This window comes from Cucurbita maxima, unplaced genomic scaffold (genome assembly GCF_002738345.1).
Source record: "Cucurbita maxima cultivar Rimu unplaced genomic scaffold, Cmax_1.0 Cma_Scf00004, whole genome shotgun sequence".
NCBI classification, from domain to species: domain Eukaryota; kingdom Viridiplantae; phylum Streptophyta; class Magnoliopsida; order Cucurbitales; family Cucurbitaceae; genus Cucurbita; species Cucurbita maxima.
The window spans coordinates 327,714-352,844 of NW_019272020.1; the positions used below are offsets into that span (position 1 = coordinate 327,714).

General features: G+C 35.9%; 4 protein-coding genes across 10 annotated transcripts; 1 reads left to right on the forward strand and 3 right to left on the reverse strand.

Annotated features, from left to right (window-relative positions):
• Window positions 1-407: 407 nt before the first annotated feature.
• LOC111477803 (WPP domain-associated protein-like) lies at window positions 408-6,398 on the reverse strand. 4 transcript variants are annotated; one of them, XR_002717361.1, is made up of 7 exons: window positions 5,848-6,398; window positions 3,361-5,742; window positions 2,083-2,209; window positions 1,416-1,517; window positions 1,078-1,154; window positions 769-870; window positions 408-658 (listed from the first exon to the last, which is right to left on the reverse strand). XR_002717361.1 is itself a non-coding variant. In XM_023121699.1 (6 exons), the coding sequence occupies exons 2-5, from the start codon at window positions 5,715-5,717 to the stop codon at window positions 1,092-1,094; spliced, it is 2,649 nt and encodes an 882-aa protein (XP_022977467.1). In that variant the 5' UTR covers window positions 5,718-5,742; window positions 6,141-6,398; the 3' UTR covers window positions 408-870; window positions 1,078-1,091. The 4 variants fall into 4 exon arrangements, 3 of the variants coding, with proteins under 3 accessions (XP_022977467.1, XP_022977468.1, XP_022977466.1); XM_023121699.1 differs by having other exon boundaries at window positions 408-870; window positions 6,141-6,398; XM_023121700.1 differs by having other exon boundaries at window positions 408-874; window positions 1,091-1,154.
• Window positions 6,399-7,270: 872 nt separating this feature from the next.
• Window positions 7,271-8,251, forward strand: LOC111477621 (caffeoylshikimate esterase-like). The gene has a single exon (XM_023121485.1). The coding sequence runs from the start codon at window positions 7,271-7,273 to the stop codon at window positions 8,249-8,251; it is 981 nt and encodes a 326-aa protein (XP_022977253.1).
• A 665-nt stretch (window positions 8,252-8,916) lies between these two features.
• Window positions 8,917-16,657, reverse strand: LOC111478058 (2-succinylbenzoate--CoA ligase, chloroplastic/peroxisomal). Of its 4 annotated transcripts, XM_023122138.1 has the most exons (12): window positions 16,340-16,657; window positions 16,123-16,195; window positions 15,431-15,599; window positions 15,204-15,302; window positions 14,777-14,874; window positions 14,442-14,635; window positions 13,830-13,957; window positions 12,809-13,197; window positions 11,527-11,604; window positions 10,905-11,433; window positions 9,309-9,523; window positions 8,917-9,226 (listed from the first exon to the last, which is right to left on the reverse strand). In XM_023122138.1, the coding sequence occupies exons 1-11, from the start codon at window positions 16,537-16,539 to the stop codon at window positions 9,516-9,518; spliced, it is 1,965 nt and encodes a 654-aa protein (XP_022977906.1). In that variant the 5' UTR covers window positions 16,540-16,657; the 3' UTR covers window positions 8,917-9,226; window positions 9,309-9,515. The 4 variants fall into 4 exon arrangements, with proteins under 4 accessions (XP_022977906.1, XP_022977907.1, XP_022977908.1 ...); XM_023122139.1 differs by lacking the exon at window positions 11,527-11,604; XM_023122140.1 differs by having other exon boundaries at window positions 15,431-15,647; window positions 16,123-16,443.
• Window positions 16,658-19,980: 3,323 nt separating this feature from the next.
• LOC111478698 (probable ADP-ribosylation factor GTPase-activating protein AGD13) lies at window positions 19,981-24,560 on the reverse strand. The gene is made up of 9 exons (XM_023123106.1): window positions 24,411-24,560; window positions 23,576-23,650; window positions 23,368-23,449; window positions 23,129-23,204; window positions 22,591-22,754; window positions 22,128-22,257; window positions 21,695-21,811; window positions 21,398-21,493; window positions 19,981-20,450 (listed from the first exon to the last, which is right to left on the reverse strand). The coding sequence occupies exons 2-9, from the start codon at window positions 23,598-23,600 to the stop codon at window positions 20,175-20,177; spliced, it is 966 nt and encodes a 321-aa protein (XP_022978874.1). The 5' UTR covers window positions 23,601-23,650; window positions 24,411-24,560; the 3' UTR covers window positions 19,981-20,174.
• Window positions 24,561-25,131: the final 571 nt, after the last annotated feature.

Here is a 25,131-nt window from a genome sequence, read left to right on the forward strand (position 1 = left end):
AAAGAATACCAAGTCTTGTCGGATCCATCCACATTTTAAAAAGAAAACCCCGACTTTTTTCCCTTCATTATTCAGATTCGATTTGATATGCCAACAACTATTGATTATTTTACAATCCCATTATTGTGTTTAAGATTAGTGCTGAAAAAGGGAAAGGAACAGGGGAGGTTATTAAAAGCCTAAACCCAAACTTGTCTCCACAGCATGATTTTGACTCACAAACAACGCCTACAGGCATTAAGCTAAAGAAACAATGAAATCACCGACACTGTCCCTAACTTAACAACTTGCAGATTCCAAATTGATCACAAAACTCCACTCTCTAGTCTATGATTAACTTTCTCCATCTAGTGAAGGAGATAGATGAAGTGTTCTGATTCATGAATTTCGACCCAATCATAGGCATATGTTGAAAAAGAACATGAATGTTCTATGTATTGACTATTCTTTTATTTGATTTACTGGATGAAAGAACCTTTACAACAAAGGAAAGAGAGAAAAGAGAAATATGACAGACACTAAACATCTAACAAAAAGAACCCTAAGGGTTAAACTGAAAAGGAGGAGCCTACAAGCCCCGTGACAAAAAGATTGGCTTATTTTATACCTACAAAAATCGTGTTCTCCAATCTATATTGCTGTTGTGTTAATCCCATTTCTGCCCATAGATTTTCTCAGGTTGAAGTCCGATGAGATTGGGACTGGTAACTGAAGTTTTGAGAGCATGGGTTTTTTTTCCTCCACGCAGCTAGTTAACTATCTACTTACAGTTGTTCCTCCCTTTCTGGAGGCGATGTATAGCTTAGAAATAATGTGTTTCCAGAAATCCTGCATCGCAAAACATGCAGCAGGGAACTCACAGCCTTTTACCTGTCCAAGAAAACAAACAAAAAACAAATGGTATGATGATTGTTTCCCAGAAAACACCCCAATATGTACAATAACCTATTGTATATATCATCTTCCAAATGAAATTCATTCAAAGTTGCATCTCAATTACAAGGTACTGCATCGCTACAAACTCAATAAATAGGGTAGAAATGGATTAGGATGTGTCTATTTGATTATAGATGTTACCTCGTCAAAGCATGTCAAAAAGCTTCTGTCATATCTCCACTCAATTCTCTTTTTACAAGCTTCATGATCTTAACAATCTATGATCGAAAAGAAAATGTAAGTATAAATTATTGACAAATTTAAGGCATTAGTGAATAGAGTTATATATACACACACACACATTTAATCACAGAAGATCCATAACTTATTTTACTCCAAGCTCGCGCAAGTTAGATAGCTAAAAGAACCCCAAAGTAATTGTGGTAATGTGAAAAAAAAATGTATTTAACGATCAAGCTTAACAGGGGCGTATGCAAGAATAAAGAAATCAACTAAAAATTGAAGGACATGCAGCTTACTCCAGGATAATGTTTCAATATTGGTGAATAACGATCAAGCTCAATGTGCATCTTTCCAAGAAGTCTTAAAAGGGCAGCAACCTCATCCCCCAAAAGATCGACCTGAAACAGAAAAGCAAATCAATAGCTGTAAGCCTGTAACAGACGTAGTGGGAGAATAACAAGAGAACAAACACCATATCCAGAGAAAATGAAGATCCAATACGTAAACCAGAAACTGCAGAATTTCAGAACAACAGCTTAGTAATTAATGAGGCTTCTTCTAGACGTCTTTCAAGCAACCAAAACATTTGGAAGTTCCTTTAGCTTTAAATTTATTAAGCATGCATTCCTTTCTTTTAATTAATTGTGGAGAACTTAGAATTCTTACATTAAAAATAATAATAGATTCTTAAAACTCTTAGAAATAATATCTCAGAAGCCTGAATCATTTATTGAGAAAATGGGTTTCAAACATAAAATTAATAGGAAGATCAACTGTCGTAGTTAATCAAATGGTAATACTCCTCTAATTTCTAAAGAACGGAAGAACCAGAAAATCATTGTAAAAAAGTAGACATAAAATGTGCATCACAACTGGCGGCATGTATTAAGTTCCATAAACGAAAATTCAATATCAGAAAATAGAACAAACAAATTGGTTCACTTGGAAAATCTGCTTTAGTACCTCAGCTTCAGCCTTTTGAAGGTCAGAACACCTCTTCTCAAGCTTCTGCTTGTAGAGCAATCCTTCCCTTTTCACCATAGAGGCTTTCTGGATAAGTGACTTTGTCTCAGAACTCAATCTCTCCAACCTGAAAGAAAAACTACAAATTAATGGCTTCGGAGCATAAATTTTAGCACGAAACATTTAAACCAAAAAAATATACAGGACTAATTAAGAAGAGTAACAAGGACTAGTAATTTTTATTCATTTATGAGGCAAAATAAGAGGTTAAGCATTCCAGTGAATGGACAGTTAAACGGAGAGGTAGTAAGGGAATGGTAGAAGCTAGGGGAAGAAGAATTCATATCGGCATCAGTCTAGCTCACGCTCATGCTTATGAAGAACGAATATTGATCTAAAAACTTAAAGAAACGAGCTTCTTGACAAGTTTCTCATTTAATCAAAACATGGAGTAACAAGAATCTTGACACGTTATTTGGTTTGATTAAAACGTGGAGTGATCAATCATCAACTGATTTAGCTTATATGAGCACAGCTTTTTTAGCGATAACAAAATAAGGCAGTGAATAATTTCATATTGGTTAAGGACCTTTAGGCTCTCATCACAAAGTATCAAAAGGAAGAAAAAGAAGCAAACTCCAGCATGTTTTTCAATTCAAGATAATAAACATAAAAAAGAAAGCATTCCTCAAAAAATGATGATATTCTACACCATGTCTAAATGAATCGGTTACTTCATGTATGTGATTTAAAAAAAGTTACTTCATGTACGTGAATATGAAGGTAAAATCTCAATATGAGAAGGAATGATAACGGATCTAATGCCAAAAGAAGACAAATGTATAGTCGAGAACTTTAAAAACATTTTGAAATAAAGTTAGGTGTCTTAATAATAACTTAAGGGCATGGTGTGCTACAACTCCACCTCGATATCCAATCCTTCCTCATAGACTCCTGTCAGAAGGGCATAATTAATCAAGGAAAATGTGATATGTTAACAGAAAAACTGCAATCCAGCCATGACACCGACATGGTATTTACATCCCACAAAGAAACAACCTACTAAAGTAACCCCATCTTCCACCTCCGGGCCACATGAGCAGGGGTAACTAAGGTAAGATCAGAAGACATGGTCTTAGCTTCCCGCTAGAAGCATAAGCATCAAGCATAGCCATGCCAGTGACAAAGAATAAATGGAATACACAATTTTGAAAATTACCAATAATCCAAGTTGCAACAACAATATCAGAACAAACTATTAACGTATATGTCAAGTACCTTCCATTGTTCCTTGAAATATAGTCAATCACTCTATGTTCAAAATCAAAAACTTCTTTTAATAATTCCTGGACAACAAAAATTACTGATTCCATCTGCTTTCTAGATTCCTTTTCTTTCTCCTCAACCAATAACTTAGTCTTCTGATTCTCTGACACCATGGAAACAAGCATCCTCCTCTCCTCATCAACCTTGCTAAATTCTGCCATTGCTTGTTCAAGGTTCTGTTTTGATTCACATGTTTCCACCTCAAGTAATCCAACTTTTTGCATGGCCTCTGTCAATTTAAGCTTGGTAATATTGAGCTCTTCATGACTTTTCAAAATCAGTATTTCCTGCCTACTGGTCTGATCCTTCAATGAGCCAACCTCTTTATAAGCTAAAGCCAGCTTCGCTTTCTCTTTCTCTAATACAAAAGTTATTTCTTGCACGAGCTGTTCTTTTTCTTTTAATAATGCTCTAAGTGATATCAGTTCTGCTTCTAACATCTCTTTTTCGGAAACCTCTACTCTTAATGCCTCTCCAGAATGTAACATCTCCTTTTCTAGGGACAGTCGAGTACTCATCTCTTCCATATATCTGTTGTTCAAGCTAGTCATTTTCTCCTCAGCTTCTTTCAAGGATTCTTGTAAAACCACTCCTAGAAGACACTGCATAGTGATGGATTCCTCATCCAAATGTTCATCTTCCGACGTACTAGCAAGCTCACCTAGGAAAGATGCTCCTTCAAAGATAGTTTCATAAACTCCCTGCATGATATCATATCTCCAAGCTGACTCCTCAGTGGCACATCTGATTTGGTCCATCATCTCCCTTAAAAAGCATTTAAATATATCCTGACAGATTGAGGCTTCAAATTGTGCATCCTGCATCTCACATTTATTTTTTTCAATCGTAGTCAATGACTCAGAAACTAAAAGAGAATGTTGAGACATTTTCTCAGCATGGCTTGAAACTTGAGAAGACAAACACTTAACCTCCTTTTTCTTTTCTCCAAGCAAGTCCTTAAGGTGGTGATTTTCTGAAATAAGCGACTCCAGTCTATTCCTCATTGTGCCTAGGCTCTCATTATTAGCACTAGACAACCGTAGCTTCTCATTTTCCAAAAGAATGTCATCTAATTTTAGAATAATGTCAGGGATTTTTCTCCTTAGTATGTCAAACTCTTTATCCTTCTTTAACAAAGATGACTTCTCTCTTTCTTTCAGAATTTCTCTCTTGAGAGTGAAATTTTCTTCGGTAATTTCATGTACTTGGGACTCATGGTTTCTACTCATTTTTGTCATCACAGTGTTAAAATGATTAATTAATTCATCTTTTTTCATATGATTCAGACGACTAGGATCCACATTCTCAGGAAGATTCGTCTTGGACATTTCATGTTTGCCATTTCCTTCCCAATGCAAAGTCGATGGATTCATATGACTACTTAATAACTTCCGCTGAGAATGATCAGAATCCGTGGAACTACAGGAAATCAAATGTCCAACTTCAGAAGGACATAGTGATTTTGAAATTTTACCTAATTCTTGACATAAACTTGAAATTTCTTTCATCTTTTCAGCTGATATCTTTCTTTCATTACTCAAAATTTTAGCATTTTGGTCCCACAATTTCTCCTCAAAATCTTGTTGGATACTCCAGATATAATTTCTGATCACCATGCCTTCAATATCTGCTAGGTACTCCTGCTCAACTTGCCACTGACCAAAAGATGCTTTTGACAATTGAACTATATCTTCCACCTGATTATAGAAAGTATCTAAATTATCTTGAAGATCATCAACTATTCTTCCGACATCAATATATCTCGAAGATGCTTTTTCTTGTAGTATACCACTCAATCCAAGTCCAACCAACTCGGAGCCTGAATTGATCTTTCTACTTGAATTGCAACCTCTTATTCCATCAAGTTCTTTCTTTAGTTTCTTGAAGTTTTCCTTAGCTGTGTTCCTTAGGCTGCACATCGATTCTCTCATTTCATCGTGTTCAAAGAAAGCACCACAGATGCTGTCAATTCTGTCACATTCTGTACTTTTTAGCTTACACAACCTCAATGGAGACATCATAAACTTAGTCTTCTCAGAATCCAAGAGGTAAGAATGTATTATTTCCTTCAATTCAGACACCTCCAATTCTTTCTGAGTGATTTTCTCATGTGCCTCCTGAGAAACTGCATTTACCATACCTTTGATAACAGAGTCACTTACCATCCTCGAAATGGTCAACCGGTCATTAATGTCTTGCCAATACGAGTCAAAATCCTCGAGGAAGTCATCACCCGGATAATCATCTTGTTTATCAGTTCCGGTTAGCTGTATGTTACCGTTGTCCTCCAAAGTCGCATTAGCGTCCATATCGTTGTATACTTGCAATGGTATCCTGATGAGGAAAACAAGAAAACTCATGCGTTATTGAGTTAAACCAAAATGCAATGAACATGGTCGAATGGGAAGGGAATGAACCATATCGTAGAAGAGTCCCAACCTGATCACCGGGAAGATGAATGAACGCGAAACTAAACTCTACTCTTCTAATGACATCGAACTTTCAGAGAGGAGGAAAAGGGGTGAATGATATGATACTAAAATGGCTTTCCTCATCAACATTGGCCAAAATTTCAAGCATCCCTTTCCCGAATACTTCATTGGCAACTGAGCAAGTGCTCGAGAACCAACCGTCTACGTCTCTCCAACTCGAGCAAGAAGACTACTCCAAATACCAAAAAAAAAAAAAAAAAAGCTAAAACACCGAAAAAGAAAAACACATTTGGTACTTACTGTTGAAGCAGAGCAGAAGTGAAGTGGTGGAGAAAGAAAGGGTGAACAGCTTCTGGAAACCTCAAGACGACAACAAAGAGAATGTTCCCGGGTCCCCCAATGGTGAACTAATAATTGGAATTGGCTCTTCTGTTTATCAGCGAAGCTAAATTAGGGTTTTGCAGAGGAAAAACGAAAGCAAGGTGGGAAGAGAGGGAATCTTTGAGCGGGAGAGGGAAAGTAGAGACAAGAACCGGGCCCTCCGAAAAGTCGGTATTTACACGATGTGCCCCATCTAAACTGAAAATTAAGATTCTGGTAACTGATGTAACAGGTGTGTACACGATTCACAGTTTGTTTGTATTTGGATATTTTTTATTTTTTATATTTTCCCATGTTTTTCTTTTACCATGATCGAACTCTAATTCGAATCAATGTGTAGTTAAAATTTTATTAACAAAAGGCCCAAATACAGGTGGACAACATTTGTGGGCTAAGCCCAGTCCATCAAAAGGCCCAGTTTCTGGATGCACGTGGGAATCGGAATCATTCTTTATTTTATTCATTAAAAAATGTTACGAAAATAAATAGGATGATTAATTAGTAGTTGGGCAGCAAGCTACTCACGGGCGCATCAGAGCCTTCTGGAAAAATGGAAATGAAGAACGCGAGTTAGAAAAATAATTTAAATATGAGATAATGAATGGTTAAGATGTTTGTGTTGGCTAAGACAGGAGATGACAGCTGGCTATAATTTATAATAAAACTATATAACTAATTAAAATATAATAATTTCCATTTATTATTAATAGTAATCTCAGTTATTTCAAATAAGATATATATATAAATCATAAGGTGGAAATTAAATACTTTAGCCTTCTAAAAACCACCAACGGCCGTTACCGAAATTTGAATTACTTCAGTCGCCACCTCATCAGACATCCATTCATTTCATTTTCCAGAAAAATTCCTACTCCTTCCATGTATTTATGCCCTTCATAATGTTCTTGGCCCCTACACCATCAACATTGCCCCATTCAATTCTCCATATCTTATTCAACACATTTCCTCACACTCATTCTTCTTCACAAACTACCACAGCCCACCACTTCTAGTTTATCTTCTTCCTTGCTCGAGAATCCTTCCTGAAAATGGCGCACCCAATAAACCAGGCCAACGAGAACAGCCCCTATGGAGGCCTAACAAGGGAAGACTTCTACCAGAAACACAATGTTACTCACCAGGAAACCTTCATTCTCAATGCCCAGAAGATGAAAATCTTCACTCAGTCATGGCGACCTGTTTCTGACTCAGAGCTCAAAGGGGTTGTCGCCATGGTCCATGGCTACACCTCTGACAGTGGCTGGATATTTGAGCTCACTGCCGTTGCCCTAGCCAAATCTGGATTCCTTGTTTGCTCTCTCGACCTTCAAGGCCATGGCCGATCCGACGGCGCCCCTGGTTCAATCCCAGACATCGAACTACTCGTTCTCGACTGTACTCTGTTTTTCGACTCTGTTCGAGAACAGAATCCTACCCTCCCTGCTTTTCTGTACGGGGAATCGCTAGGCGGTGCGATTTCGATCCTGATTTGCTTGAAGCAAGAGGGGGTTTGGAGCGGAATCGTGTTAAACGGCTCCATGTGTGGAATCTCGGCGAAATTCAGACCGATTTGGCCATTGGAGAAGCTTCTTCCAATAGCAGCGTCTTTAGCGCCGTCCCTGCGATTGGTGGCATCAAAGCCCCACGCAAGCAAGTCGTACAAGGAGGAGTGGAAGAGGAGATTGGTGGCAAAAAACCCGAACCGACGATTTTCAGGAAAGCCACCAATGGCGACGGCATTGGAGTTTCTCAGAGTCTGCAAGTACATAAAAATGAACTGCCATGAAATCAGGGTTCCAATGTTGATGGTTCACGGGGAAGACGATGTGGTTTGCGACAGCGAGTCGGCGAGATTTGTGTTCGAATCGGCGGCGAGTGAGGACAAGACGTTGAAGGTTTATCCAGGAATGTGGCACCAGTTGATAGGCGAGGCGAATGAGAATGTGGAGATTGTTTATGCCACCATTTTCAACTGGTTAGTGGATAGAGCAGAGAAGGCCAAGAACAAGAACAAGGACACCAAAAAGTGAATAATAAGTGCCTAAATCAATGTGTGAGCAGATATTTTTGATGTGTGGTGAGAGTTGGAGTGGGACACAGCATTTCCATTATTTCCTTTGTTTTCAACTCCACCAACCATCAAATGTATTGTACTGTGACTTAGTTAACTTCTCATCAAACTTCCAACATGTGTATGTCCTATTTTCTAACGGTTAATGGTTTGCAGTCCACTCTATTGTTCTCTGAACTTTCTCTTTTAAGCTTCCTCTCAAATTTTAAAAATGTGTATATTAAGGAGAGATTTTCACTCTTCAAGTTTTTAATGAGGAGAGATTTTCACTCTTATAAACAACAATGTTTCGTTCTCCTCTCCAATCGATATGAGATCTCGCCCGCTTCAAAGCCTAGCATCTTTGCTGGTGCAATGCCTGTGTCCACCATCTTCAAGATTCAGCCTCTTCGTTGGCACACCACCCACTATTTAACTCTTATTCCATTTATTCCAATATTGTTTTTTTTTTTTTTTTTCCGACTGTTACAAAATAAATTTAAATGTGCAAACATGCAACTGTGAATCTAACTCATCTCGTTGATGTAATCTAGTTTAAAACACAATTATCTTCATCATCTAAATCACCATCAAAGACGCCATATAAAATTGTATGATAAGTTGCAACTGTGAAAATATTGTAAATGGCAGCATGGAAAAGAAATAATGATCAATAAATACAAACTATTTATACTTTCCCAATGGAATTTCTTTTGGGAAGAATCTAAAAATGATCACATTAACTAAATGTCAAGAACATGAATTTAAGTTTAATCAGAAGGCGTTCTCCCTCGACTTAGCTTTTGCAGCTTCACCAGTTGCATTTCAAAGGGTGCTACGCAGTAATCCAAACTGAGATATTACCTCATTTCGAATTGCGTCTCTTTTCAACTTTCCCGTTGTAGTGACTGGAAATGGCTTCCCCCACTTGATAAACTCCTTTGGTATCTTGAACCTTCGAACAATAAAAGTAGATTATGGAAAAGCATGCTCAAAGTAAAAAATATATCAAAGAGAGAAGTGGAGAGAGTAACTACCCAGTTAAGTTACAGTCCTTGCAATGTTTACGAAGAATTGCGGTTGATAAATGCGGTTTAATCTTTCCATCAAGAAGTTCACGACTGGTTTCATGCCACTGCCAGTCCTCTTCTAATTGAACACAAGCCACAGCCTTCTCTGTCAAACGAGAATCAGGAATGCCCACCACAGCACAGCCTTTAACTCCGGGATGTTGCAATAGAATTCTATCCACCTACACCACCAAGACAACTATAGTCTAAAAATGGACTAAATTTAAATTGATTTCAATGAATTTGTGATCACACATCAACAATCATTCCATTTGTGTGTCAACATCTTATCCGCTTTCTCAAACCTATTCTTCTTTACCTCAGCAGGCGGACACAGACACAATTGAGTTCTTAGGATCTCATGTCATACTCAAGTATTATAAACAGAAAATTAAATGAACTTGCATTGAATACAGATATAAAATTAGGATAGGACTATGAAAATGATGTACGAGTTCAACTTCCTCTTTACTAACCCTCAGCCCTGGCTTCAAATGCCCAAAATTAGTAGCTAAAAGATTAGAGAAATTCATGCATGACTTCTTATGGAAAGACAGTATAAATCAGAGGGTTCAAATTTATTTAACTGGAATATTAACTCTGTTCAGATCCAAAAGAGATCTCCTAAACTTATGATTTCTCCTAGGTGGTGTGCCATGATTAGATTCGATTGAAAAAACATCATCATTTATTCTTTCAATGCTCTTTCACCGACGCCGAGGGTCCAAGATCCTAAATTTCTTTGGGTTGCGGTGGTGATTCCACAAAGACGGTAAGAATGCAATGCTTCAAGTTATGGATGGGTCTCCTTTCCGTGGGAAACCTTCGGTTTTATGGTTCAATGTTGTGGCTGCTACGCTCCGGAAGTTGTGGTTCGAAAGGAAGCAGAGAGTTTCCAAAGGGGTGGAGGAAGAGATCGCCTCCTCCCAAGAGGCTACATACAAAAACTTCTCCAATCATGAAGAAGTAAAGAGATAGGGAAGTTAGAAAAAAAATTGTTGTTGCTATGGCACACAAAAAAGAACATCTGTAGAAAGACTAACGGGGTTAGTAATCCTATCTTCGAAGAGCCTATGATCTCTTTCCCGCCAAAATTCCACAAAAAAGCTCTAGCCGCATTGGGAAGGAAATGGCATGGAAGCATGGGGCGGGGGGTGATAGAGGTTTTCATTCCTTTTGAAACTAATGTAATCAATGAGATGTTACCTAATCAATAGAAAGCATGGAAAAAGGGGCTGAGTTACCCCAAAAGAGTGCCTAATTAAGATCGTAAGTGTCCATCTTGTTAGGTTGTACAAAGCCTATGATCTAGCCAGAAGCCTGTAATCTATCACTCATTCTTGTTAATATATATCAAATACTTCAAATAATAAGATAGCATAAATAAAATGCTAAACACCATTATCAATTCAACTAAACCATACCTACAAGTTTGTCCAAAGCTCGTGAGCCTAAATCAACTTGAGATTTATGGGACCCCATTTCATAGGCACAGCTTGCTATCACTCTAACAACCAATTCATAAAATTCTGGAGCTCAATTAGTATTATGTAGCTAACTCACCAAAAAGTTGTTGCATATCTGGTTTTTGTTTATTCTCAACTCTCTTTTGTCGATGACGAGCATTATATATGGTCTTCATTGTGCTAGCATTTCGAGCATCTCGACTCTTCAATGTGCTCAATATATCTTTAGGGCGGACTGATGAGTTAGACAAGTTCATCAAGATTTCATTCTCTTCTTGCGATAACCTCCCTGCAAATGAATGTCCTTCCATATTTTTATTTGCTACGTGATTATGTACCCCACATACTACTTTGACCATCCAATCACCATCTGTGGTCAATTTTTGTCCTTTCAATAAAAAAGGGCATCCACATTTTTTGGTTCCAGTAAGCTTGCGAGCTCCTTTGTCTTCTAAAACTTCCAATTTTGATAACCGTCTATAACTCCCACTTCTCTCACAACCAAAAGAAATTCTAGGCCTCCTACCATTCACGCCTGCATCAGATGTCTTTATGACTATAACAAATCCATTTCTCTTTCCAACCTCTCGTGTCCAATTAATTAAAGCTTCTCGACTTTTGAATATCTGTAGAGCAATGAAATTATGATAAAAATAATTTACAATCAGCACAAATAATTTAAATCATAGTTCAACGAATCTTAATGTCACTTATCTGACCTCATTTGTGGTAAACTCATTTGAGTAATCTACTTCACAAGATGAATCAATATTAGTGTAACTAGTAGACGAATGCCCCTGCAATAGTTAAATTTGTTTTCCATTTATTAACCAAACTTTCTTTGGCTTTGTCCAACCCATACACCTAAACAATATGGTGACATTGAACCAAGAAATTTTTCAACAAGGTATATATATCCTATAGTAGACATACAAAGCCATCTAATAGTATTATGCACTTCTCAACCCCTAGAATTGTAGTTCTTTTTCTTTTTCCTTTTGATAATGGAGGGGGAGGGGCCAAGTGAACTGCTTTCATGCAGACGAAAGAAAGCAGAGATAGGACATACGAAAACACAGGCTGAAACTTAATGAAGGAGCCTCCGAAAATGTAAATTACCAGAAAGAGTTCTGACTGCTTACGATCAAAAGCAAAGAGAAATAATGTAAGAACTATAGTAACTGATATAGGTTTGTGTAGTCTCGTGTTTACATTTCTCACCAAACAATCTTTGTTGTTTACTGTTTTGTTTTTGGATTTTTCACTGTTGACGTTTTTGTTCAACCGTCGTAGAGGTTAGAAGTAAGCCACTAGTTAACTATTTTAAGCACTATAGGGTGGTGTGTTTCTGATTCTTTAATTTTTTTTATACTATTTGTAACTAGATCAAAGCCTGTAAATAAAGGCTTGGTTTCATATGTAATCCAACTTTACATTCTCATGAGAGGCATTCCGATGTACTAATTCCAAATAACTTCCCATGCCCTCCTTAAACCTTAAAAATCCTTCAGGTTTCTCTCAAGCCAAATAAACCAACAGGCAAAAGATCCATTCTATGATTAGGTTTGCGCATATGCTCTGCCATCAGTGCGATGAAACTGCTTCCATCAGTGGGAAGACTGGACAGAACGCTTTGCACAAATATTTTGTAAGAGATCAAGATTTAAATTATATAAGTATAATATCTGTCAATTTTTTCTCAGGAAGGAAAAGAGTATTTATCGGTTCTGGTTTCTTACACCAGTGTTTTCTTGTCCAATGACAAGAAGAATGCTACATAACAAAATTGTTAGGTGAAGACAAATGGGAAAGAGATTAGATAAACAAAGGTAATTTGAATGTAGCTCATAATTAAAAGGGTGCCCTACTATAGAAATTTCATAGTAACTTAATGCAAAAACATTTTTATTAAAAACCAAAAATGTGGTGTAATGGAATACTAGGAGATGTCTAGAAGCTCTCTAATTACGCAATTCAGATAAGAAAAAATAATGATGATACCTCCTCGGGGTAAATGTTCTCTCCACCACTTTTTATTCTGCCATTTGATCGTCCAACAAGCCACAAATTACCATTGTCGTCTATTGAACCAATATCACCTGTATCAAACCAAACTTCATTGACGTCATTTGATGGCCTTGGAGAAATTTTATCGTAGTACCTAAGCATTAAATTTAGTCCTCTGGTTAAAATCCTCCCAACATGAGAAGAATCATCCAAACAAATCTTCATTTCTACGTGAGGGGCGGGTTTGCCAACACAAACACCCTCTGGTTGATATATTGAATGACATTTTGATTGCGCATAACTCTGGAAGTGTGGAATAGAAGTTTCTCCCGTTGGATCGCAAAGCATCAGGAAGGTCAATGATGAGCATGTCTCAGTCATCCCTGACGGACAAGAAAAAGAAAGCTGAAATATAAGATATAAGAAGAAAAAAAAAGAATGTAAAAAACCTTTAAAAAAAGTTAAAAAAAAAAAAAAAGAAGTTAATGAAATCCAGATCAACACTTCATTTTTCACTAAATACAACCAAGAAGAGTTATACCAAAATGTGAAATATTCCGCTCTTTGGAGGAAGATTATTGCAAACAAATTCAAAATCAGCCTCCTTGATCTTAAGCCGGGCAGAAAATCTTTATTCCTATGCAAGCCCCTCGCAAATATATTGACAGACAGAAGAATTTGGTATACAACCATATTACTTCTCAAGACGGGATGATTAAAAGAATAGTATTAATTTGTCACATTCTTCAAAAATATAATGATTGGAATAATAATCTACTCTATGCAATTAGATGACCCAACAACAGTTAAAACAACAGCGAGTAAAATATTTCAAACTTTTGGAACAAAAAGTAAATACTTCCAAGGGTCCAAGATTCATATACAAAAAGTCATTTCCTAATAAAGGAAACACTATGTTTTAAAATTGTTCCAACAAAACAAAGATGTGAAATTTAATCAAATCACTAATATTATTTGCTCACAAGAGGAAATTATCAGGGTGTATGAGGCTGACCATAGGCTGATACAAGCTTAGCTCTGGGAAAAAATTTCATGGCGTCTTTGATTAGCTCTAACGGAAGCCCCCCACCTCCATTTAATATCTTCTTCACACTTTCTCTTCTTTTGCCATTATCTCTTTCCCTGTAACATCTTTCAAAGAGCTAAGTGAGAAAGTTGACACCTTGGAAACCATAAGCATAACATGCCAGTTGTAAACGGAGAATAAAACAAAGCTTCAGAGTAGTCAGTTCGAGAAAAAGTGTAGACAAACGAACTAAGGGAAACATCACCTCATGGATTTTGCAAGGTGGTGGATTTGTACAAAGCAAATTTTAAGAACAGATAAACAAGAATTCATTTTTTTTTCCAGAAAACAACACAATGAGATATAATTAAATAGGAAAATATACTCCCTCTGATCACTAAATTTTCCTTAGTTTTGATTAAATAATTCATATTACAAATGCATTTCAAGAGAATGACCATGAATACATCTTCTTACAAGAATAATTTCTCTTTATCTTTCTCGAAATAGAAGAGTTCTTGTAAATCAAACAAACTTCATCAACGAGAGAAATTTTTTAAGATAAGTAGGACAAGTCCAACAAAGCACAAATAAAGACACCTGATTAAAGAAACTAAATCAGCCATCATTGCGGGGACAGTGATTAAAGAAGTCACACCGTATAGATCTATTGCTTCAACAGCAGACTTAACCTCAAACTTAGGTATTAATATATGGCGAGCTCCAAGCATTAGCATGGCAATGGCTGATGACAAACCACCAATGTGACACAAAGGAGCGGTATGTAAATAAACCTGAAAATGCGACAGTTAAAACCGTCAGGAGTCATTTTGCTTGAACTACTTGAGCTCTAGAATTGATCCAAGGAATATACTAAGACTTCGTATGCTTTAAACCTAGTGAATAGAGCCTTCATATATTACAGAAAAGCATACATCATCCTCACTATAACCAACATTAGCAACTTTTGCAAGGGTCTGCACAATCAGAGCTGAATGCGTGATAGCAACTCCCTTTGGCCTTCCCGTTGTTCCTACAAAGAATATAACAAGCAAAATAGATCAGGGAGTTCTAAACTTAGTGGATGAACTCTGAGCTTCAGATAACACCACGCTGAAGTTAATATTTCAATGACTACAAGAAAAGTCCTCGTCTCCTTTAAAATGCTTCATGAGAACAAAACTACTAAAAAAAATGCAGTTCTCGCTACAAAACATGAACTCTTGAAGAAGTGTTGACAACTTTGGCGCTCAATGGTATTTCAACCAGAATCTCATAATGCTCCAACTTGCACCCCAAATATGGATTTTGGGTACATAATAAAATAAATAAAGTGAAATTGAGGTTGAGCAAAACACAAACCTGAAGTAAAGCATATTAGAGCTGCATCTTCAGGTGCATGGAGGAAATCCAGTGGTAGGCTTACTACATGATACTTCTTCAATTCTTCAGAGGTCAAGGCTGGCAAGGTGAAGTTGCTTGCTTTAGAAAGATGGATAAAATCATAGAAGAGAGAAACAGCAAATTGAAATAACATAGAGGTTCCTTCTAGTTTGCTTTGTATGGTAAAAACCAAGTAAACTACACACCTCCCCTTGTTTTATCATAACCCGTTAGATGGGAACCAATTAAGACCTGCCATCTCAAGGAAGGTATGTCATTGTTCCGAAGCTTTGAATACCACTGACAACAGCTCTCATCAATGACCAACATCACTGGCTGCACGGCTACCATTGCAGATATTGCCTCTTCAAAGCTCTACACGTTGAAAAAAATGTGTTTCACGCATGCCAGTTACAGCAAGATCTGCTCAACCGAGAAACAATTTGCATGACTGGTGATACTAATTTTCAAGTTCAGACTCAAGTAGGCTAGTGCTCATTTTATTTGGTGCCACTGTTCAAATTCTTAAATCTAAATAACAAATATCGTTCCTAAAAATTACCAAAGCTTCCTGTTTGCAACCTGTCCTCATTAGAAGACAAAAAGTACCATCTCTAGAAGACGTCGACACAATTATACACATCTAGCACGTTCATTAATCACCACCTTAAGACAGCAACTCGTCGCCTTAAAGATCCTTCAGAACCGAGTACCAATAGATGTATAGCGCACAATTCTTCTACATACAGAAATGCATGCATGCAAGTAGATATGCCTACATGACTTTCAAATACAAAAGCAGGAATGCACGCTGAAATCCATTATTTATCTATATGCATTACGCTTGTACTTTCACATGAACCATTCTTACATTCAACAAAAAGAAAATTTGACATACCCATCGGTAATTCAGAGGAGCAGCAATGCCACCAACAAATGCAACCGCAAGCAACCACTCCAAGTACCAATCACTGCCAGCTAGAAAACTCAAAGTTACAATTCCAACGTCTAAAATCCAAAACACGACCTTTGTTTTCAGTTACCAATTAGGAATCCAGCATACGTCGTTCATCAAAAATTGAAAACAATTACGAACTGAAAGCTGGAAAAAAAACCTGTTGGAAGCAGAGATAACAACAACGTCTCCAGGAAGGAGGCCGAGATCAAGCAAGCCTCGGGCGAGCGCCAAAACACTGTTGACGAACTGCTCGCCGGTCTGGCGTCTGTTGCCGGTAATGGTGAGCGGAGAAGCTCGGTGTGCGGTGGCTATGCGGCTGAGGCACTGGCAGATATGAGAGTGAGAGTAATTGGTCATTTGAGAAATTAGGGAAAGGAGAAGAGGTTGGTTTGGTTCCCCGTTGTTGGTGCGAGAGCCTTGGCTGAGCTCTCTGGTGTTGAACCCGGCCGCACCAGTTTGCGAGCAATTTAAGTGCGTCTCCTTTTTATAGTCTTATCCTTGGAAGCCCGAGGTGTTGAAAGTCACATGGCTGTGGCGTTTCAATGGTCACGGCCAAATCGGAAATCTCCATGACGCTTTCTGATTGGGTGGTCCTTATGCTGTAACTCACAGTAATTAACTATAATTTTGTTCAGTCACGGATCGCCTTCCACTCTTCCTGCGTGGGACAACGGTCACAGCCGCAACGAATAACAATACTGTATTTACCTTTTTTTTCCCCTCCCTTTTTATTCTTTTATTAAATTAAAATATCCTCTCCACCAATAGATTTGCATTCTGCTGGGTGGCCCAATCAAATAGTGCCACGTGCCAATAACATAATATGTATTTATCCATGCTTTTATTGCTCAACTATTTAGTTTTAAATATAATTTATTTTGGCTTATTATTTTTAAAATTAACTAAAAATGTAGTTTCCAGACTTTCCATCAGTCAATTTTCGCCTAAAAATTTAGTTTATGAACATTATTATTAATAATAATAATTAATAATGTTTTGAAACAATAAGAAAATTGATCAATTTTTTAATATTTGAAATGTATTAATTGTTATATTTTTGAATGAATACTTATATATATTTATTTATAAATACGGGGTTTCTATTACCAAAAAAATCATAAATATTCATTAAATTATCTCCGACTTGATCAAAAGAATCAGGTGGGGACGCCATTATTTGGTTAAATAAAAGGTATTTAAATGAAATTGTTTATTTGGTTGAATTTGTCAACGAATCTAATTTAATGTACAATATTGTAATGAACTTGCTTCATTGACTAAACTACGTCGTTTTGTGTAATTAAGAATAATAAATGAAGGGTAAAATAGTAAAATAATAAATTGATGTGTTTCTGTTTGACTTAAATCAAATTTATTACAATTAAATGCAAAAATAAATTAATGATTATCACGTACTTAAAATCTACCTTGAATTAGAAACTCCATTCTAGACGACTATAGTAGTGTGACATTTAGATGTATAAATGGACATAATTTATGTATAATTTCAAGAAAAAATTAGTATAAATTAATAAAAAAAAACAAAAATTTCAATAATATGTTAAATAAATAAATTTTTAACAATAATTTTAACCTCAGCTTATATGGAAACATTTGGTATTTTATTTTAAAAATATGCTTAAAAAGAACATTTACTACAATTTAGTTTAAAAAATACCTATAAGATTTAAAAAATGAAATTATTACCCTTTACTTTATTCACATGGAGACGTAGAATTTACCCGAACGTGTTATTAAAATTTTTTAAAAAATTTAAAATATTTTTTAAAAATTTGTAAGAGTATTAATGAAATTCTTTTAAAAATAGAATCTTTTATCTTTAAAATTTGTGTGAAAGTATAAAATAGTTTTGAAATACAAAATTGATGGTGAGAGGGCTTTGAACTCTTTTTTTTAATTCAAAAGTTTTTTTTTTTTTTTTTTAATTTATAGATATCGTGGAGACTTTGAAAATTTATGAGGTTAGATAAAATAAAAAATTTAAAAGTATTTTTATTTTATTTTTATGTAAAATATAACTCAGCTTATGTTCTGAGGCGAAAAATAAAATAAATAAATCTGAATTTTTAAATAAAAAAAGAAACAATGGGCGTACCATACTTCTCGTCAAGTTACTTTTATATGCTAGTCAATGCATCAAATCCAAACTATTATTAGGGTTGGTACATACCTACAAATCTAAATAATTTTTAATTATATATTATTTTTAAAAGTTAAATAAAAATATATTATTTATCATAATTACTCCAAATTACACTTTTTATTATTTTTTGGACTTATTTTATAGTTCATGTCTTACCGAGAGAGGTTGGACTAGTCCACCTTAGATTGAGGGCGAGGTTCAAACGAAGAATACCTAGGCATCCAGAAATGAGAAAAGGTTTGGGGAGTTGAAAATAAGCGTAGATCTGAAGATTTCCGAATAGGTTTTGCATGATAATTTTTATTTAAAAGAAAAACAATTAAATTTTATATTTATTCAAATTTTTAGGTATGAAAAATTTGCGTCAAAATATGTTTGGCTGATAGAAATGCGATGGTTGAACATTTTCGCAGAAAGCTTTCTCCAAAGTACCAAACAGAGAAAAAGGTCGTCGAAAAAGGAAGAAGGATTTTAAAGCGCTTTGGTTTGCTTCCCCTTTACGCCAAACCCAATCTTCGTCCCATGATTGTTCCTTAACCACTTTCAATCGCTGTTTCCCCTTTCTTCCTTTGCCTAATTCACAAGTTTTTCCGCGTTACAATAGTCGAAGCACAATCGCCTCACTCTTCACTTCGCCCGTTGAGGAATCAACGATTATGATAATTCCGATAACCAGTAGCGGCGATGGCCATGTTCTTGCCACTGATCGTGGCGGTCGCATCCGCGCCGGAGATACGGCCGTCGGAGCACGGGCTGGAGTTTCAGAGCCCTCCGCCTGCGGGAGAAAAATCGTCGCCGGAGATGCGGTCGTTCTTCGTAGGAACATCGTCGCCAACACCGGATATAACATTGCCGTTGCCGAAGGCGATGAATTCGAGCGAGGCGCCGGGATGGTGGACCCACCGTGACGGTGGAGATAAACGAATAAGAAATGCATTATTGGTGGCGACGGCGGCTTGTGGAATTACAGGTGTCACTTTATTAGTGGGTTCTACGCTATTCTACATTTATAAGGTAAAAAATCAAACACCATTGCCATTATCTTCAAATAATAATCACAAATAAACATATCAACCACAATCATGATCCCTTACTTTGTTCATCTCTTGAACTATCGATAAATTTCCCAGTTCCAATTTGTTCTTACCGTATAAGAAGTCGTATTGTATTGATCATGAAATTAGATAACTTTATTGCCATTAATTGTTTGTTGAGAATCTGTCTGTACTCTCACTTACCAAAATAATTTGAGAATATGAATAGAAAAATAAAAAGTTCGTATCATTTTGTTTCTAATTTTGCTTTGCCTCATCCATAAGAAAATAATATTCTCATCTTAATTTTACATGTAATCATAGTAACACATGGAGACTGGAGATATTGAACAGATTTGAGATCAAAATGGTTAGAATAGGAACAAGATAATTATTATATTTAGTTATTTACTACTTTCTTCTTTCAAAAGATATGAATGATGAAATAAAGGTTAAAGCTTTTGGCGTTAACTATGATCATCCCATTGATGATTCTTTTAATTAGGATGGTTCCTTATGATCTGTTTAACTTATTTAAAAACATATTAAAAATTTAAGCCAACAACATATCGCATGGAGTTAGAAGAAGGAGAAAGCAAGTGAAAGAAGTGATCAGATTTTGATAACAGAAAGCACAAAAGTATGGATAGACAAAACTTTCATCTCAGTATAGAGAAGAAAAACAGACCAAAAAAATAAAATTACACAGTACCGTTCTATATAAGAAAGACTATACCAGAAAACTAACCATTTGAACTTGAATGAATTGGGAGGGATTTATATGTACCTATTGTTCAAGAGGCCATCCATTCCAGCTCTAGATCTAGTTCTCCTGATTCCACATTCTGAAGCTTGAGTGTCATCTCTTGCTTCACCTTCCCATCGACAATATTAACGGTGCTATCGTTCATGAGAGCATTATCGTGCGATTTCAGCCATTTTCCAATTTGCATATTTGAAAACAATCCAGCATCTCCAAATGCCATTGCGGATGTTATCAAGGGCTGGAGATCAATGTCTGCTTCTCCCATTATGTCGTCTGCTGAAAACGTGTCATAATCGTATACTTGCTGCAATTTGTTGACAAGAAGCAGTGTAACCGTGAATAACCCCATAGCAATAGATTTTGATATGTGAACGTGATCATGCATCATAATGAGAGGCGATGTCATGACTAGACAACAGAAAGAAACCCAGAAAAAAAAAAAAAGTGTAATTGTTGAGCATCCGAAACGAAGGAATTGAACTTAGCCATAGACCACAGTAATGCATCAGACAAGAAAAGGAAAATGATCGTTCTGATTACGGTTTCTATTGAGGACAAGCTTGGTATAGACAGACTATTTATTAAACCTTGAAAATTACCAAATTTCTTTCTCTCGCATTCTCTTGTGCAGCTGACATGAATTTAAACATGTAAATTGTCATTTCAATAGCAAGAAAGATACGTTAGTAGCAATAAAATGGCAGTCTGGCCACTATACTAATGGCCAGCGTATGAGATGTCAGTTAATCCCCATTTGCTAAGTGCATGGAGCAGCCTTTTAGGCTTAGAATTTCAACAAAACACGGAATATTCTACATTGTGTGCTGCAGATAAAATAACTTAGAGCCACGGTAGTTGTCAACCGAATACCAATATACCCTTCTTTTCAGAATTGATGGATGGGTACTTCTGCATTAACCGACGTGTGCTATATCTGACATCGAACTAATTGGACGAGCATCTAAAAACACACTCACCATTCAAACAAGATGACAGGTATATTACCAGCACCAGTGAGCATGGAGCTAGAACTAATAAGAAAAGTAACTCGAATTCTTCAGCAGACTAACAAAGAAAAAAAATTATAACCATCTCATACAAAATGCTTCCATACTGAATATGGGTAGAAGGTAGATTTCCGGATGGTAATTAAATTAATTGATGGGAAACAAACTTGCAGTCATTATGTTAAGATTAGCATGATTAGTTAAGAAGGGGAGACCATGTAGAAAGAGCTTCAGAAAGACTTACCAACTTTAAGGATCCAAAAGATTGAGGTACAGATAGCGTCAGTTCCTCATTCCACACAGGGTTCAAGTTGCTCGCGACTACACATGTCTGGACAGTCTAAAAGAAAAAACAGCATAATGTTATAGTCTTTATCAAGGTGATGGAACAGAGCAATCAGTACTTATTAACATAATCAAAATCTACGGCAACAATTAATTTATAAGTAGATGGACATCTACGGCAACAATTAATTTATAAGTAGATGGACAGCAACACGAAGGACTTGTTCACAAAAAAGTTTGCGAGAAAACTACTAACCTGTCGTCCAAGAGTCAAGACTACATAAGGATCGCTTGTCATCATATCCCTGATAGCTAAGTTTGTCCCTTTAATCACTTTGACCTTCAATAATCCAATAAAGTCTACCATACCTTCCTGCAATTGCTTTAAATTATAGAGCTAGCAGAGTTTTGGTAATATGAAATAAATAAACTTATGCTATAGGCTAGATCGTCATTACTCATTAGTCAAAAACTAATTTATACTTCCACATCAGAAAGTATTTCCAATATGCCCTGAAAATGTTTATATGGTAACCAAGCATGAAGTGCACGTTTCTTCTCTAAACTAAATCTTAGGAAGAAACTTGTGAAATGTTATAATGACCTATGATTATGATGATGCTGTCTTCACTAATGAAGGTATATAATTGCAGGAAAACTAATAAAGAAACGATATAGCAAGAGCTCACTTGTTTTTGTGAAGAACGAAAACTGTTCATGACCCTTGTAGCAAAGTTTGCTTGGATATTGCTTTTGTCAGAGTGGGCTGATGAAATTCTCAAGCTCGGTTTCAGAAATTCTTGAAGTTCATATTTGGATCTGTATAGGAAAATTTATAGGAACCACAAGAAGTGTGAGATTCTTGAAAGTGACCATTCATTGAATCATTTCTGTTGGAATTTTACTCATAGATGACTATTTCCTATTGAATTCAATGCCTGTTGATCAGCTCTCAGCATTCAAAACAAAGTAATATGGGACCAGATGAAATAATATCCCAAAAGTCCAGAAACAAAGAACAAATATAATAAGCGTTGATTGTTAAACTTCAATAGAAAAAGGCAAGTCAACAAGTACAAGGTTATTGAGAGAAGATGAATAAGAAGAAGAGTCACTTAACATGGATAAATTTCACAGTTAATAATTTCTAACCGAATAAATCTTGAACGTTGTTCATGGCTGGCATCTGGTCCAGGTTTTGAAAATCCATCAGGAATAAAGGCTTCATAAATTGCATTTGCAGAAGAATTTCCTCCAATTTCTATCATAGCATCAATTTCATCATCATTCCATTCATCCAATGTCACTGATAACACCTGGCCCAAATCAATAACCATGTCAGAAAAATATGTGCACTATTGTATTGTTAAATAGAAAATGAAAATCAAGAACTTGGAAATGTCTTGCAAAAGATATACATAATGAAAGTAAGAAGTAGAGTAATTATAGATCACACGTTTATGTTTTACACAACAGGTACCGTTTTTGTTGGAAATTAAAATGACAGAAGTTTTACAAGTCAAACTCGACATATCCCTCGTGTAAAACCCACCTCCCCAATGAAGGAGATTTGATATGCTTGGAAATTTATTAAGAGACGAAAATAAAAGAGTGGGGGAAATTTTTTTATTTCTCAGGTGATAACACCGTTGATTACTGCATATCAGGTGCACTTTTTTTTTTTTTTCACCTTTGATATATGTGCACCAAGGCTTCTGTGAACGCCGCAACATTTCAAGCATATAAAAACTCCAATATTTGCTGACCTGCAAAGAACATCCTCCTAAATGTTATTGAGACTAAAAGAATAGGCATGGAGCACAGATCCAATTCAATAATCTGAGTGTGCAATCATTAACTAGTAATTTCTAGTTCTCCAGCAGGGTATAACATTTCATTCTATTTGACAACCAATCGAACAAAACTTACGCCCATTTAGGGTCTGAAGCGCGACAATCCGCACAGAAGCGATTATCCTTTAGGAGCAATAGGTCCCTTAGCCTTCTTTTGCCTGAAGAAGACAAGAAAAGGCCTAACATTATTTTCAAGGCCACAATAAATACAATTTATGCATGTGTAGCAAATAGTTTAATTTGTTAATATATAGTTGAAACTCCAATTTCAGTGAGGATACCACCTGAGCCAGGCCTCCCAAGTTCCATTGTACAATTATTTGTGGCTCTGTCAGTAATCGACGATCATCCAACGAATCCTATGGTTCAACAAGCTGCCTTGAATAATTGGACCAAAGAAAACAAAAACAAAAACAAAAACAAACACAAGAACAAGAACAAGAACAAAACACTAAAAAGACCCCTTATACTCTGAACCAACATAGATACAAATTTACATTAACGCTTCTTTTGATAATTAACAAAGAATAATAAGGATTCGGAAAAGGATATAATATGCATTGGGAAAAGGATATAATAGAACAAAATCAAACAATGCTGTCAAAATTGATATTGTACTAGTTCAAAATGAGGCTGCCATCAGCAAGGGGGCACCCAAATTCTTCAATTGGAGGATTTGCATATCAAAGATGACTCAGTCCAAGGAAAATGAAAGTGAAAGAACGTTTTAAAACCTCAGATGCGATCCTTCCAATGACGAGAATATACTTGAGATTCCTATTTTGGTCTAAAACAGAATTTACAAGCGCCAGAAATTATATCCTCTCAGCACTCAAACATTCAATGCGGTTGATACATGCAGAAAGAACTAAGCTCAAAAGTTTCCAATAACAATCAATCGCAAACAGGAAGAGGATTCGTGTATAATCTGGCAAAGCAGCCACCAAATAACCAATCAGAGCCGCCTGAACAAGCAACCCAGAATAACAATATACCAAAATCAACGCGATTGATAAAGATTGACAGAGTTGGAAGAATTTTATAGCATAGATTTCGGTTTTTTTTCCCAATGATTGAAGATTGCAGTGAATAAAAGATCCAAGTAGAAATCATAAATACCTAAAGAGATCGGTCCCTCAACAAAATCGCTGATCGGAAAGGAAGAGAAATAGGAATTTGACCGGAAAATCTGAATCTTCAATACCCTGTTGATGTGGGTGAAGGAAATTTGCAGAACTCTTTTGTTCCACCCTTTTTTCTTTCATTTTTATTTTATAATTTTTATTTTTTTTATTTTATGAGAATATTGTATGGATTATTCAATTTTGAGAGGTCAGCCATCGGCATCTGAAAGCCACGTTGTTCACAGTCTTTCCTTTTTCTATTCATCTGTAAATCTTTGCTAATTTCTCTTTTAATATTTTAAATTATATATAATTTCACATTTAATGAATTGCAAAGTTATTAAAACGAATTGGATCATCCCATTGCGTTTGAATTGTCTTCTACCCGTTTTTTTCTTTTTGTTATTTGGAAATATTTAATATTAGACTTATTTTCCTTTTTTTTTTTTTTTTTTCCGAATATGATATTTTTAAAATTCACAATTCTATTATCAATATATTAACTTAATTAGGCAATCTGTGGTGATATATCATTACATTTTTTTTGTTAATATGTTTTAGAGATATGGAGATTTACTAAAAATCTGTAAAACTCAATTCAATTATCAAGTATAAAGGACGCTACACTTATATTTATACTTAAAAATAACTTTTGTAAAAAGAAGTTATAATCTAATAATGTTGAAAGTTTGGGGCAGTTCAGAATAAAACAAAAG